This window comes from Fonsecaea nubica (genome assembly GCF_001646965.1).
Source record: "Fonsecaea nubica strain CBS 269.64 chromosome Unknown Scaff7, whole genome shotgun sequence".
Lineage (NCBI taxonomy): Eukaryota > Fungi > Ascomycota > Eurotiomycetes > Chaetothyriales > Herpotrichiellaceae > Fonsecaea > Fonsecaea nubica.
The window spans coordinates 497,025-510,986 of record NW_019173680.1 but is presented as its reverse complement, the minus strand read 5'-3'; the positions used below and the strand labels follow the sequence as shown (position 1 = coordinate 510,986).

General features: G+C 53.2%; 3 protein-coding genes across 3 annotated transcripts; 2 read left to right on the top strand and 1 right to left on the bottom strand.

Moving 5' to 3' along the window:
- Window positions 1-1,401: 1,401 nt before the first annotated feature.
- AYO20_01791 (hypothetical protein) lies at window positions 1,402-2,283 on the top strand (the record flags this gene model as incomplete). The annotated part of the gene is made up of 2 exons (XM_022640097.1): window positions 1,402-1,603; window positions 1,724-2,283. The coding sequence occupies 2 exons, from the start codon at window positions 1,402-1,404 to the stop codon at window positions 2,281-2,283; spliced, it is 762 nt and encodes a 253-aa protein (XP_022504052.1).
- A 2,760-nt stretch (window positions 2,284-5,043) lies between these two features.
- AYO20_01790 (hypothetical protein) lies at window positions 5,044-7,062 on the bottom strand (the record flags this gene model as incomplete). The annotated part of the gene is made up of 1 exon (XM_022640096.1): window positions 5,044-7,062. The coding sequence occupies one exon, from the start codon at window positions 7,060-7,062 to the stop codon at window positions 5,044-5,046; it is 2,019 nt and encodes a 672-aa protein (XP_022504051.1).
- A 2,707-nt stretch (window positions 7,063-9,769) lies between these two features.
- On the top strand, window positions 9,770-10,912 carry AYO20_01789 (hypothetical protein; the record flags this gene model as incomplete). Its single annotated transcript, XM_022640095.1, has 1 exon — window positions 9,770-10,912. One exon carries the CDS (start codon window positions 9,770-9,772, stop codon window positions 10,910-10,912), a length of 1,143 nt encoding a protein of 380 aa, XP_022504050.1.
- Window positions 10,913-13,962: the final 3,050 nt, after the last annotated feature.

Genomic DNA, 13,962 nt, shown 5'->3' with positions numbered 1-13,962 from the left:
TACTTCGAGTAGCAGATGGAGAGGGCAATTGGGGTGATCGACGAGGGGGAAACAAGGCGGGGATGCGGAGACTCTCTGCACGAGGCTCGAATAAGAACGAATCCCCTTTCCCATCCTCCTGATCTGCCGCACCGTCCTTGTGGAAGGGTTCTCTCTAGCAGCTCATCTTTCTGTGGTTGGCCTTCTAATAGGCTCAGGTCTTTCTTTGGACAATCTTGCCCGAGGGGGGAAAAATGTATTTAAGCGGTGTCGAAATGCAGACACATCAGGCTGAGAGCCACCTTCGGCCTCTTCACCAAGTCCAGCGACAACGAAGAGACTCAGGAGATTGTGTCACAGAACACTACGACACATTGAGAGTCGAGGATGCTGTCACTGGAGTCACCACTTGACCTTCAAGGGCATGTTCACGACAGGAGGACATGCGAACCAACAGCGCAAGCCACCAGCTGAAAAACGGCCCCAACCTTATCCCGGACGTCTTGTATCATCACCAAACACTGAAAGAGTGAGTGATGAGGAGGATAGAGATGTGAACCTCCTCTTACTAGTAAGTGAGCGTTTCAATCTCTCTTCTCCCACAGATGCAAAAGTTCCCCCCTTGAGCTGCGCTCCTGAGTACGCCAGCTAAAGCTAAAATATCATGTTGCTTCGTGGCTGTTGACCTCGTCGTCTGGCCCCAATCCAATCAACGGCCAGGACGTATAGCCAAGGCTGTCTATCTCGTGTTGAGCTGTCTGTTCTCCTGAAGTATACGGGACAAGTAGGAGACTTCCAGATGAGTTTGTCGTTTGAAGTGGTTTCTTTCTCCTGCGCCAATGCCGACGACGGTACTTTGGTTTCAATCTTTACCGTCTCCGCGTCGGCGTGCTGTCGTGTTGTCGTTGATGTATGGCTGGAATGTCCGAACAGCCTCGCCCCTCATGACGAGAAGTGCCCACTTCTCCTGCACCTTCTGTCCTCGTCGCGACTGCTGGCTGCAAGATCAAACTTGTACAGGTTGATGGTGAGACGCCTCCCAACTCAGAAGAACACACCTACTATTGTTCGTTGTCAGATCACTGGTCGTCAGAGACGGTGGTCATTTCCCCTTCACGCACATTTAATTTATTGACAAGGCAGACTCGGGCAGAGAGATGGAGTTGGGATGGAAAAGGAGGAATGGGGAGATTCTCGCCTGTCATGGTCCATGAGGTCGATGGGTGTTGTTGAGGTATAAATATGTCTGAGTATCTCTCGGAAAAGGGAATTTATTCTCAGGACAGGAAAAACAACGAAGCATTCAAACACAGGAAGAGACACACCCAAGCAAAGCACAAACACAATCGTTAAAGTCCATCCATTTATTTTACGCATTTTCCCAAGTCATCGACAATCGACGTGGTCATTTCGACACTCAGCATGCCTGCCGTCATATCTAACATCCTTGCCATTCTGGCCGCCTCGGCCGCCGTGTCTATGGCTCTCCCTTCTCCTCAAGCGGCGACAGACGACACCTCGGGCCTTGCGCCATTGCACATGGAAGTGCAGTGCGGGTGCTGGAACCTGTGCACGCTGGAAGCCTTGGGGGACACTTCCATTACCGGCTGTGATTCTACTTGTGGTAAGTCAGCTCCCCTCTCAGGAGACAGATGGGTTCTTTTCCTTCCAAGGACATTGTCTCTCTCTGCTTCTGGCCCAACAAAAACACCGCTGCTAACCAATATATTGTATTTGTGATCAGATCCCCAGTTTCTCTGCGAAACCATCGACGCACTGAGCGGAGGGCCGACCACGATAGCCGCAGCGGCAACCACCCCTTCGGCGTCCGCTTCGGCTTCAGCTTCAACCACAGCTTTAGCCAGACGTGAGAGACCCCGCAACGGCGCACCTCTGCCATTCAACCCCTTCGGACCCGGCGGCGAGTTGGAAACACTCTCAGAGTCGCAGCGATCCAAAGCCAAAGCCAAGCGGGATGTAGTGCAGCGAATGAACCGACCCATCATCGACCCCTGCCCTCAAGGTGTCGTCTGTGAGGCCGTCGCCAAACGCGAGCCCGAGCCCGAGCCCGAGCCAGAGGCACTCCCCCTTCCACCCATCGACCCTTTTGGCTGCCCGCACGGGCCGCTTCACTGCCCTCTCCCCGTGGGCGACGCGTGGAAACGTGCCGCTGCCGCCGCCGCCGCCCGTGACATTGGTGGGTTCGAGTTCGAGAAGCGCCGGATCAATTGGGACTTGACTGTCAAGGGGTCGTGCAATGGGGGCGGATGTGGTGGCGAGGTGAGCGTTACCATACACTTTTGACAGGAAATCCTAGAGGGAGAGGGGAGGAGATGGATGGGAAAGGGACGGGACCATGGGGGACTATTATAGTGCAACGAACAGGTCAATGGGTCATTCGTGGCAGGGAGAGGGACAGTGACAGTGACAGGGTGGTAGAGATGAGAAGGGGTATAGTGAGCGTTGCATCTGAGAGTGTGTATTGTGTCAGTGGACGAAGATGTTGGGAGATACTGGTTTGCTGGTTCAAAGTCGAGGCATCTGTGATATTGTGTTGGTACGTGTGTGTTGGTGCGGTAGCTGGACTACCAGACACCAAATACCAAACACCAGGCACCAGGCACTGGTATAAGGTAGTTTAAGGTAGAAGTCAGGTCAGAGTCGAGTCGAGTCGAGTCGAGTCAAGAATCTTCGTTCTACAAGTCCCTCGGAGACAGACCGTGTTGTCGGAGTCGGAGTCTGAGTCGGAGCCGGTAGACGATGAAGATGTATCGAATGGTACGCGATACATTGGAATTCTTGATTTACCTATTAGGTAGAGGTCCAGACCAAGGGCGATCCGATTTGATCTGATTGTTGTCACTGTCAACAAATACCTACTTCATCTCCGTCTCGTGTCCGTCTCGTCGTGTCGTCTCGTGTCATGACATTGTGAGAGTCGTGACAACTTTGGGTTACAGTTACAGTTACAGTTATAGTTATAGTTATGGTTACGATTAACACTTGGGGATACAGTTTGTGTTTGATGAGGTACCTAACCTAGTAGATTGAGCCGCGCACGCGCGGGCATAGTGCCCAACCATAAAAGAGATTGAAGTGTTAGATATACCTATTTACGGTGGCATGTCGAAAAAATAGTAATATATGATAATATGCAATAAATAATATGACACGTACCTAAAGGAAGAAGGGGAGTGCGGGAACATGGGAATTCAGTACCTTGTACCTGGTACCTGGTACCTGATCAAGTGACAAGGGAGAGTATGAGAGGTATGTACGGTACGAGGCAGTGAGTGTTTGATCCTTCAGCCTCAGCCTTGGCCTTGGCCTTTGGTTGATTTGGTTCGATCCCACATCTCTGAGGTCTGAGGTCTGAGCTCTGGAATCCTGGGATCCTTCCACTCTCGCCTCCACAAAGCACAAACTCCTCCTCATTCCTACTCAAGTACCTAGTACGGAGAAGGAGAAGGAGTAACCGAATATTTAGTCCTTGTACCTACAAGGTCTGTGCCCTGTACTCGGTACTTGTGAAACGAGTTCGTAGGATTGGGGGGGGGGGGGGGGGGAAACCTATTTCCTCATATGGATATGGTACTGCGTACCTCCATACTCCATACTCCATGGGTACTTATACAAGTACCGAGCACTGTACCGAGTAGGCACTGTACCATCAAACCAGAGGTAGGTCTGTCTGTCTCGGTGTGCTTGGTGTGCTTGGCTATTGTGATTCACCAAGCTTTTGCCCAGCATCGCCCAGCATTGCCGAGGACTTGGTCCCGGGCACCAGAGGCAAAACATAGGCTTGGAGGCTTGGAGGAAGCTTGGTCATAACCACATACCACATCACCGCAAAGTCCCTCTTCTGACTACCAGTACCAGTACCGAGAGTGGACGCAAGAAGTGCTCAAAGAACCATTGATCATGGCGCCATGGTAGCGAGAGTGAGAGCGAGAGTGGCCGTGGGGATAGGTCCTAGCCAGGGGCGATAGTGGTGGTGATAGGTACGAGGTAGTGTGACCAAGACCCAACACCAACCAACCCCAACCCAACCCCAAAACCGCGATTTGATTGAGATGGAGAGGAACAAGTACCCTGTACCGCAAGTAGTAGTCGCAGGACTAAGTCGCAGTCCTTGTCCCTAGTACGAGTAGTACCTCATAGTCGGGCCGATCCCCCTTGGACTCGGTCTCGCTACATCTTCCTCATCTCATCTCATCTCGTCTGGTCAGAGACCCGCACGCCCATCGTCTGTCTGTCTGTCTGTCCGGTCCACTGAGTGAGTGGTCCCAAATTTCCGAGGCGCCGTTTCAGCGGGCGAGCTGTTGGCGACTGTTGTTGGATCTGGCAATCTGTTGGTCTATTTGGTTAGTGACTACTCTACTCGGTACCCAGTACTCCGTACTCTACTCCCCTCCCGACTCATATTCGGTCTTCAGACTCTGCGACTCACTCGGCAGTAGAAACTCGTTCTCGTTGGTAGCCTGCCTGGACCAAGTGGCACCAGGGGCAACAACGGCACCAGTGGCACCCAAGTGGTGGTGGTAACAAGTAATTACTCATAGGGACTCACAGACGAGCACGCGAGCAACCCCCTCCCCCCAGCCACAGCCACAATCCAATTTCCCCCGTCGCCCACGAAACCAGGCCAGGTCAAACTTTGGGAAAGCACGCATGTAAGCACAAGCAAAGCACTTCTGCGAGAGGGAGGCATTCTCTAAGTATGTATGTCCTATGTAGGGTAGGGAAGCCATCAGAATACTACTGCGTAGAATATTGTATTCATGTGGTAGATAGATAAATAGATAGATGATTGGGATCAATTTCGTCTGTCACGCCGGGTCCTATGTTATGGGTATGCTTCGCAAGGCCGTTTCTCCCAAGGGCCCAAAAACAAAAAAATAAAATCAAAATCAAAATCCTCTTTCGTCATGTACTGCGGACTGAAAGTGAGGGCTTTTCCCACACATTTTGTATTGCGCACTATATTCCCCCGTGAAAACAAATGCTAGATGACAGACAAAAAATGAAACTCATTACTAAGATATATATATGCTTTCAAGACATTCACAGAGCAAAAGCAAGAGCGAGCAATCCAAGAGCTGCCGTGCCAGATGATACCATCACTGACGAGGCCGCACCAGTAAATGACGACGTAGACACGGCGCTGGTCGTGCTGGAGGATCCCTCGTTCTGCACTTGCGTGCCCGAGTTGTCGCTGCCAGACGTGCTGGTGCCGGAGCCGGGGCAGACCTTGCCCACATCCGATGGCACAGTGGGGAAGTTGTCAACAGCGTCGAGAATAGCAACAGCCATACCACCAGAAAAGTGCGACTGGACGTGGCAGTGGAGGAGCCAGGCACCAGGCGTGTTGACCTCGTACCGGAACACCATCCACGTGTTGTTGCCCTCGGCAGGGATGCTGGTGAAGCCGTCAACATAAGGAGGGTTGACCAGGTTGAAGGGGTAGCCGGCCGTGATGGCATCGGCCACGTTGGTGAAGTTGAAGTCGCCCACACCGGCGCCGATCATGTAGAACTTGTTGGCGTGCTTGTGGATGGGATGCGGCTCAGCCACGGGGCCCGAAACCTTGATGATCAAGTCAACCCACTGGTTGGCCTTGGTCTCCAAGATCAAGTCGCTGGTGGGAATGCTCGACGGGCTCTGGAACAGAAGAGGGGGAGTGTCATCATCGCTGGTCATGTTGTACGAGTCGGTGCCCGACAGGGTCCAGGCCCACGCCTCGGTAGGTTGAACGGGAGACTTCTGGATGTCCAGGATGAAGCTGACATCGGCGCTGGGCGCAGGGGTGTTGGCTGGGTAAGGAGCGGCGAGAGCGTTGTTCAGGGGGACAATGGCAGTAGTATTCTGGCCACCATAGTTCATCGCCGAGACGCCAGCGGGCGCGTTGTTGCCACCCTTGTACGACAGGACACCAAAGCCCGAGATGACCTGGTTGATACCCTCGTTGGCAACACGGATCGTGTAGTCACCGGGGGTTTGGTCGAGCTTGACCAAGAACGAGACACGGTCACCGTTGCTGAGACTGATCTGGTCCACGACTTGAGGGACGATGTAGTTGCCGTTGATTTCGTAGACGTACAGCTTGTGGCTGTCAATGGTGACCTTGACCAACACAACACCGGCAGGGCTGATGAAGCTCATCGCAGCCCATCCATTGCTGGGGTCGACCGAGTAGGTGAAGTTCGAACCACCGTAGCCAATGCAGGTGTCGTAAGCATCGGTAGGCAAAGCAGCCAGGTTCTGGAGCGCAAGGTACTGGCCACCTTGGATGGCAGCATTGTTAGGAGGAACACAGCCCTTGGCGGTCAGAGAGGAGCCGTTCAGCACTTGCGGTTCTTGAGGAGCAGCAGATGCGGTGAGGTCGGCAATAGATGGGCAGTACTGCGAACCGAATCCGTTCAGGGTGATCGAGTCACTGCAGGCCCAGTCGACATTGGCCGTCTGTTCAACCGCAAAGAACTCGTTGAAGGTGTATCGGTTCCAGTCGGTGACAAAGACGGGCTCCACGTTGAGCGCGGCCTTGGTGATGGCATCCACATCAGAGCTGCTGATCTGGCTGAAGGGCGTCTCAGCATCATCCGCTGGAGCAATGAGAATGGCACCGTAGAGACCATCCATCATCTGTCCCTTGTAATGAGCATGGTAGAAGTAGTTGCCCGACTCGGTCGCGGTCCATTGATACATGTAGCTGGTACCAGGTTGGATCGAGTATTGGCTGACACCGGGCACACCGTCGGCCCATGGTGTACCATTTTGACGAATACCGTGGAAGTGAATGCCAGTGGCATTAGGCATGTTGTTGTTGACGACAAAGTCGACGCAGTCCCCGACCTTCATCTTCAAGGGAGGACCGGGCAGGGAGCCGTTGGTCAGGATGGCATTTCTGGAGATGCCTTTGCTGGGGTCTGTGGGCGCCCATGTGAGGTCAATAGTGAATGGAATGCATTTGGACGACGAGGCGCAGACTGAGCTGTCGCCGGAGCCACCATCGGCGGCGACGGATTGGATCGAGGAAACGAGTGTGAGGGCGGCGACAGCCTTGAGAAGGCGTGTGAACGCCATTATTACCTATAGACAAGAGGGCAACGAAGAAAGAAAGACTGCGGCCGGACAGCTATGTAGTATGAGAGGGTTAGTAGAACACAAGAAAACCAAGCGAAGCCCAAGGGAAGACGACCAAGTCTTATGAAGGAACAAGACATCGCAAGCACCAACCCAAGACCACCAAGCACCATGCCACTCACCAGGGCTGATTTCCCCGACGTGGCTTCAGATTGGAAGGACCACAGTAATGCCAGCCATCCTGGAACAGATACGGCGTCGACAAGGTTTGGGTGTCTGGGGCGCAAGAGCCTCCTGGTGCCTTTTTCAGCCATAGACGCTTACCGTATTCACGATGGCGGGATCCTCCCTATCCACTCGGATGGAGTCTGATCAGCCTCTCCCCATTTATCAACAAACATTCCCCCAGCCTCAGGCGCTATTGGGCGGTGACATCCTCCGTGCTAGAGTAAGATGTCAGCTTCGGCGACTGCCTGCTCGGAGAGCATGTGCATTCAGGAATTGCATACGCGAGCGGACAATTGCTGCATGATCGGCCAATGGTCACAAAGTCGGTCAACCAGAGAGCCCTGTCAGAAACCACACCCAGTACCGAGTCGACCATGAGCCATCAGGCGAGCTCATTTGACTGAGATTGCGAACAGGGAAGGTTGCCCCCCCTTCAACCTGTCCATCACTTTGTCAGTTGGCGGCCACATGAATCTGGCCAAGCTCATGCACGAAAGAGGGGACCGTTGAAGTGGTAATTCAATCAGATGTGACCGTGTGATCCATGCGCAGAGACCGAACCCCAGCTGCCACAAGGCCGCAGGGTCCCACCACCCCCGGGGTGCCCACAGGCCCTTGGATTTGGTTCGTGCCCTGTTACGTGACAGTGGACGCATTCAGAAATGGACACTCCACCACCAACCGAGCTAGAGGTCACCATGCCATCTTAGCGCCGTTAAGCATCGGGGGCTAGAAGCTGGATGACCCTTCAGCTACTGCTGCGCCCGCCCATCCCACTTTTGGCCGGGTTTTTGGCTGTCTCTTTGTTTTGGTCGTGCCTAGCCTAATGGAGCCTATCCTTGGGGGTAAACAGACCACTGCGAGAGAAAACCAGGGGGGAAAACTCGTGAGGCGTGGACTGATGAATCGCGCAAACACATCGCGATCATGGCTTGCTTATTCGCTTGTAATCGGCTGCCTTATGTTCGGAAGGATTCATGGATGTTCTTGGGGTCCAGCTCTTGAATCCCGTGGGAGGCAGTCTCGTATGTGAGCAGAGGCCTAAAACCAGGTGGCGAGGAGAATTATTCTCGGGACCAAGCAATAACTGGAACTGTTCTAAAAGAGCTTGCATGCAGTAGAGTATTGCCACCATTTCAGGTACAGCCGTGGTCGGACCGCCTTGCGCTTTTCGAGTGTGAGTGGATTGAAACTGCAAAACTGGGCCACCAGATGGCAGGTGAGCAAAGATTGACCTAAAAATAATCCCATCCGGTTAGTGTTTGAGATTTTTTAAACTTGTATTCGTGCGAAAAGATGGGCTCCAGTAACAGAAACAGGGAATCCCAAAACGCGGGAAGTACCACTTGGTGAGGAACAAGAAGATCCAAGAAGGTTCGCAACCCTTTGTTGGAGCTTGTATTTGACAGACGGTAGAACCAACCTTCTCACTGGGCCAACCACGCCCTGGCGAAAGGCTACAGTAAATTGAAACAAACACACAAATAGCCCTTCTGGGACGCGTTGTTGGTCTGGTGTGGTCCTCGCTCTTTCTGGATCGGAACTTGCGATCATCATGATGTAGCATCTTCCTTTTTGGACGTTATGTGTATCGATATGAGGACGGTGAGAGAGGCTGGGATGCAATGGAGGAGGCCGGGGAGGATTATTGGGGACTGGGTCTGCCGGAAGAGTGGGAGGCTGGGGGCATGCAATGACAGCAATGGCTGATGATAGGCGTCGATGGCTTGCGGAAAATCGTTGTTTCTCACACGTGGCTGCGGTGGTTGACGAGGTTGACGAAGTTCTGGAGCTTCTGGTGGTTTCAGATGCACCTCAGCACCTGCGCAGCTACGTCAGGCTGCCCCCCCGTGTCTAGGCAATTATTGAAAGGGTATTGAACTCTTTTGGTCGGGGTACTACTGTACGAGCACTCGGTACTGACGGGTGAGCCGGAGTGGTGAGTTGACACGAGTGAGAGCTAAGGTGTGAGGCTCTCGCTTGTGCTGGTGATGGGTGGTGCTCCTTTTCCGCAGTCTCGCTACTGCTTCTACTGTTACGCTCCGGAAAACCTCAACTGCGCGCTCTCTGTCAGGCTGTGCATTCGCCCATGCGAGAGATTTTTTTGCCTCCGTACTTCCACAGTTCCACGCTTCCATCCGCTGTTCCGTCGCTCATATTGTCGTTTACTCTTCCTTACGTACAAAGGACAAAATGCCTTTCTCTTCTGTACCCCTTCTCAACAGTCAGACTAACTACGGACCTCGATCCCTTCCTTTACGGTCATGTTCAGGCCCGTCGACTAGCAAAGCGCGCCCGCTTCCTTCCTCCCCCTCCTCCTTTATCCACCGAGCCATCAAGCGAAGCCTCGTGTTTGTGCATGTCCTATCTGCAAAGTTATCGTAAAGAGCCAACCATCTTGGGCATTTTATCTCTTGCGTGATCAACGCCTCGTTTGCGCCCGTGCGCCCGGGCCCAGTAATCGTTTATCACCTCCACCATGCCGGCCCCTTTGATCCAGAATGCCATCACCAGCATCACGGTGTGCCTGACCTTCCTAGCTTCGCTCCAATCGCAGTCCTCGTCACAATCTTTTCGCGCTTCGGTGTCCGCTGCAGCGGTTGGTCCTGCAGTCGCTTCCAACTTTCCTGACCCAGGCCTCGCGTTAGACACCAGCAGTGGCTTTGAGACGTGGTATGCCTTCAGTACTCAGACCGGCAAGATCAACGTGCAACTTGCCTCCTCACCGGACTTTTCGACCTGGAAGCTGCATGAAGGCTATGATGCTCTACCCACGACGCCAGGTTGGGCACGTCGGTCTCCTCATGCTGGTGTCTGGGCCCCTGACGTGAACCAGCGCCTGGACGGATCGTGGGTCATGTATTTTGCGGCCGTGGGGCGGACACATCCACAGAAGCACTGCATTGGTGCTGCCACCTCTCCCAATGTGACAGGGCCTTACATTCCTCTCGACGATCCCATCGTGTGCGATTTGCCTCGAGGCGGTAACATCGATCCAAATCTCTTTATCGATCCCATCAACAACGAGAACTACCTGGTCTACAAAACGGATGGAAACGCCGTTGGACATGGTGGTGCCTGTGGCAATACCGAAAACCCTGTTGTGCCTACTCCACTGTATCTTCAATTGATGGACCCCCAAGACCTTGTCACACCAATCGGCAAGCCTGTCTACTTGTTCTCAAACGCCAACAGTTTCAGCGAAGACGGCCCGAACGTCGAACGGCCATGTATGGTCTACCGAAACTCAACCTACTATCTCCTGTATAACGCCCACTGTTTCACCAGTCTGCAATACCGCATCGACTATGTCAGCTGTAAGGTTGGCGTCGACACGCATACCGGTGTATTGGGTTGTGACTGGGACGCCCTGAAGGCGAAGCAGCAGACCTCCAAGGACCACACGCTGCTCCAGACCGGCGACGTCGTGTCCGGTACCCAACTCTACGCTCCAGGCAGTATGGACGTCAGTCCCGACCAGCGCAGAGTGGTCTTTCACGGTGATGTCAACTTGGACTGGTTCAAGCCTCATCATCCTCAGACCGTCCGTCGTGACCGTGCCATGTTTGCGGGCGAGATTGACTTTGTGAAGTCAGAGCTCCATATCACTGAACTTCTCTGACGGCACGCCCGTGACGAACCCGCAAACGAAGACTTTTTCCTAATGGCCATGTGAGATGACACAAGATGACGCGAGATGAAACGATATGACAGATCCGATGGTAACAACCTTTTAAAGGCCTCCGAGGCACGGCTCATCCTTTCTCCACTTCCTGCAGGAAGGCACCAGTTTCCCTTTCCACGAGTATGCGATGCCCGTTCATCCTTCGCGATCCCACGGTCAACGTCCATGATTACACGACCAAACCACATTCTGCATTTTCATTGCTATATTGGAGTTCGAAATTTTCAGAGAGCGGCCGCACAAACCGCTCTTACCTGCTGCGCTCGAATCGGGTCGAGGCGTCTTCAGGCCACACGCCTCAAAGCCACGCAAACCCAAAAAATCCCTCCACACGGTACATAGAGGGCTGCGCGCTCCCTCAGTCAGTGTCAGATTCATCTTCACGTCCTTGTTTTCCGGTCTACATCGACCCATACGACCACCAATTTACAGCGTCGGCGTCCAGGTTCCCGTTCCATTCTTTGATTATGCGAATATTACTATATGATGACTGACAGTTACTACCTCCTTTCGACTTGTACTACATGATGTGGGATGTTTGAGTGATTAATCTTATTGCTAATGCATTTAGAGTGGAGCGAGGTTTGGATTCAATGGACGAGTGCCAGAGTTGAGTATTGGATTTGTGTTGTTAGAAGATACATCCGGGCCTAGCCAGGACGTTGTAGAATTGTGAGTCTGATAGACATGGACATGGCCTAGACGAAGATTATATGTTTATGTATAGAATCAATCAATTCAAAGAGGTAAAAGGTTCTGAAATACCTGGCAGGAGAGGAAGTCGACGACTGGGGACAAGGGGTCAGGTCGATGAGTGACGCGTAGAGAGTATCCCTTATAACTTGTCTTACCGTCGTATATAGTATATGTCATGGACCATGGACCATGTACCATGTCGCATATGTCTCTCGTCTTGTCATCTTGTCGTCCTGTCACATTGTCGACTGTCTCGGCCTGTCACCTCGTTGATAACGGGACCAGACGAGTGATATGTGTGTGTGTCCCTTTCTCCTTTTCCGTATGTATCAGAGTCGAGGTCGTCCAAGTAAACCTCCAACCAAGCCTTTCTGCTGTGTTCCCTCGTGTTGATCCCTGGTTCCTGGTTCCTGGCTCCTGGTGCATTACACAACATGACCAGGTGACCAGGTGACAAGGTGACAAGGTGGATAGTGGATTGGGAGGTACAGGTCGAGATCGAAATTGCTTCTCCATGCTCCCTGCTCCCTGTCCCGTACCACTTTCCTCTTGTGTTACACCGTGAGCCTTGACCCCTGTGTGCAGCGGCGGCGGCAGCGGCAGCGGCGGTGGCCTGGATTAAGGACGGACCAGAACTAGGGCCCTCCTGTCGTCGTTGTTCTTGTTCTTGTTGCACGACCGGGCCGTCAGGCCGCCAGGCCGCCAGGCTCCCAGTCAGTCAGCCAGCCTCCAGCGGACAAGGGGGCAGAATCAATCTTGTGTAATTCACTCGATCGACTCCCCTCTTTGCCTGTTCGCGCCAGGGAAGGGGATGATTGGGGTTGTGGCTGTTGCTTGAGCTGTTTGTGCGACAATACTCCGCTCCGTGCATATACCCTGCACCCCCTGCAAACCATGGATTCATGGCTTCGTATTTTCACGGATATGGACATGGCTGCCTCAGTCAGTGAATCGATCAACCGGTCAGTCCATCAGTTTGTCAACCCTCTGGTCAATCGATTTTTGTGTACCACGCGACCCCTTGAACCCCTTATTCTTTGTGCAACGGGGACATTTCCCCAGGGAAATTTGACGTCTGCCCTTTTCCGTACCTGAGAATACAATCGCAAAGGGCCAGAGTAAGAATCCGAGGAACACAGGCACTTGTACACTGCACACTGTGCCTTGGACCGCATACGATGAGGGTCATATGTTTTCAGTAAACCCCGGATTGGTTGGGACGATAGTTGGTCAATCAGCTCCGATCACCCCCCTGCCAGCATGCATCGCGGATCTGAACCACAAGAGGGAGGAGGGCATTCTCATATGGGATCCTTGTCGTGTGTGTGTGTGTGTGTGTGTGTGTATGTATGCAGCCGGCGGCGGCGCATGATGGACCTAGGTGCAGAGGGGAGCTCTCGTCGGAGCAGTAGAGAGGGATTCCCGGATCATGGGGTTGCTCTCCCCAAGTCACTTCTTCTGGCGTGATGAGCAGCTGGAGAAGGATGCGGCTCGAGAGATCCATCAAGGGCTGCATGCCACTGACCGCGTCTGATTCCCAGTCGTGGCCATTGCCATTGTCCGTCCGTGAAGCAATTGGTGATATATATCCTCTCCCTCGCGATGGACCTTGTCAAGACAACCCCTTGTCCTGGGATCAATACACAGTACAGTGGCCATGGCTCAGTCAATGCGATCCCCACACAATGTGCCGCGACATTCGTGAATCGACGCCTGTGTTCGGTAGAGAGGTCACAGTCCGGTGTTGGTGGCCTCTCGAATGGAGCATCGCAACCATTACAAAACCCTCTTGGCCAACTCAGACCGTTCCTCGGTTGTCCGCAAAGACGCAAATAGTGGTGGTGGTGGTCAGACCTGAACCTGAAAATGGGCGGCAGGGGAAAGGATTGTCGTCCGGCAGACTTCGACGCGCGCCAGTGACATCCCAGCATGCAATGGACGTAAATATATCGGTATTTTCAAGGTCGCAACCTTGCTTTACCCATTTGCAGTATCGTCTTCTTGCGGCACGTTGGATGACCTGGCCATACTTCGTATTTGAAGAGGTCGCTTGGTAAGGACGATCTGACGAGTAGGTAAATAGTCCTGACAGGGACAGACCTTGTGCCGATAACACGGGGAAGAATCGGAGATTCTAGTCTCATGTTGGGAGCTGCGCCCGGAATATAGGACCTCACAAGAGTAGGAGGTGCAGCGGACAATTGTCTCGCAGTGCGTGGTAATTTCAGCGACGCGACAAGATGACAAGGACGCAATTACGCACTTGAGCCGGTGTATTACTCAAGTTGATC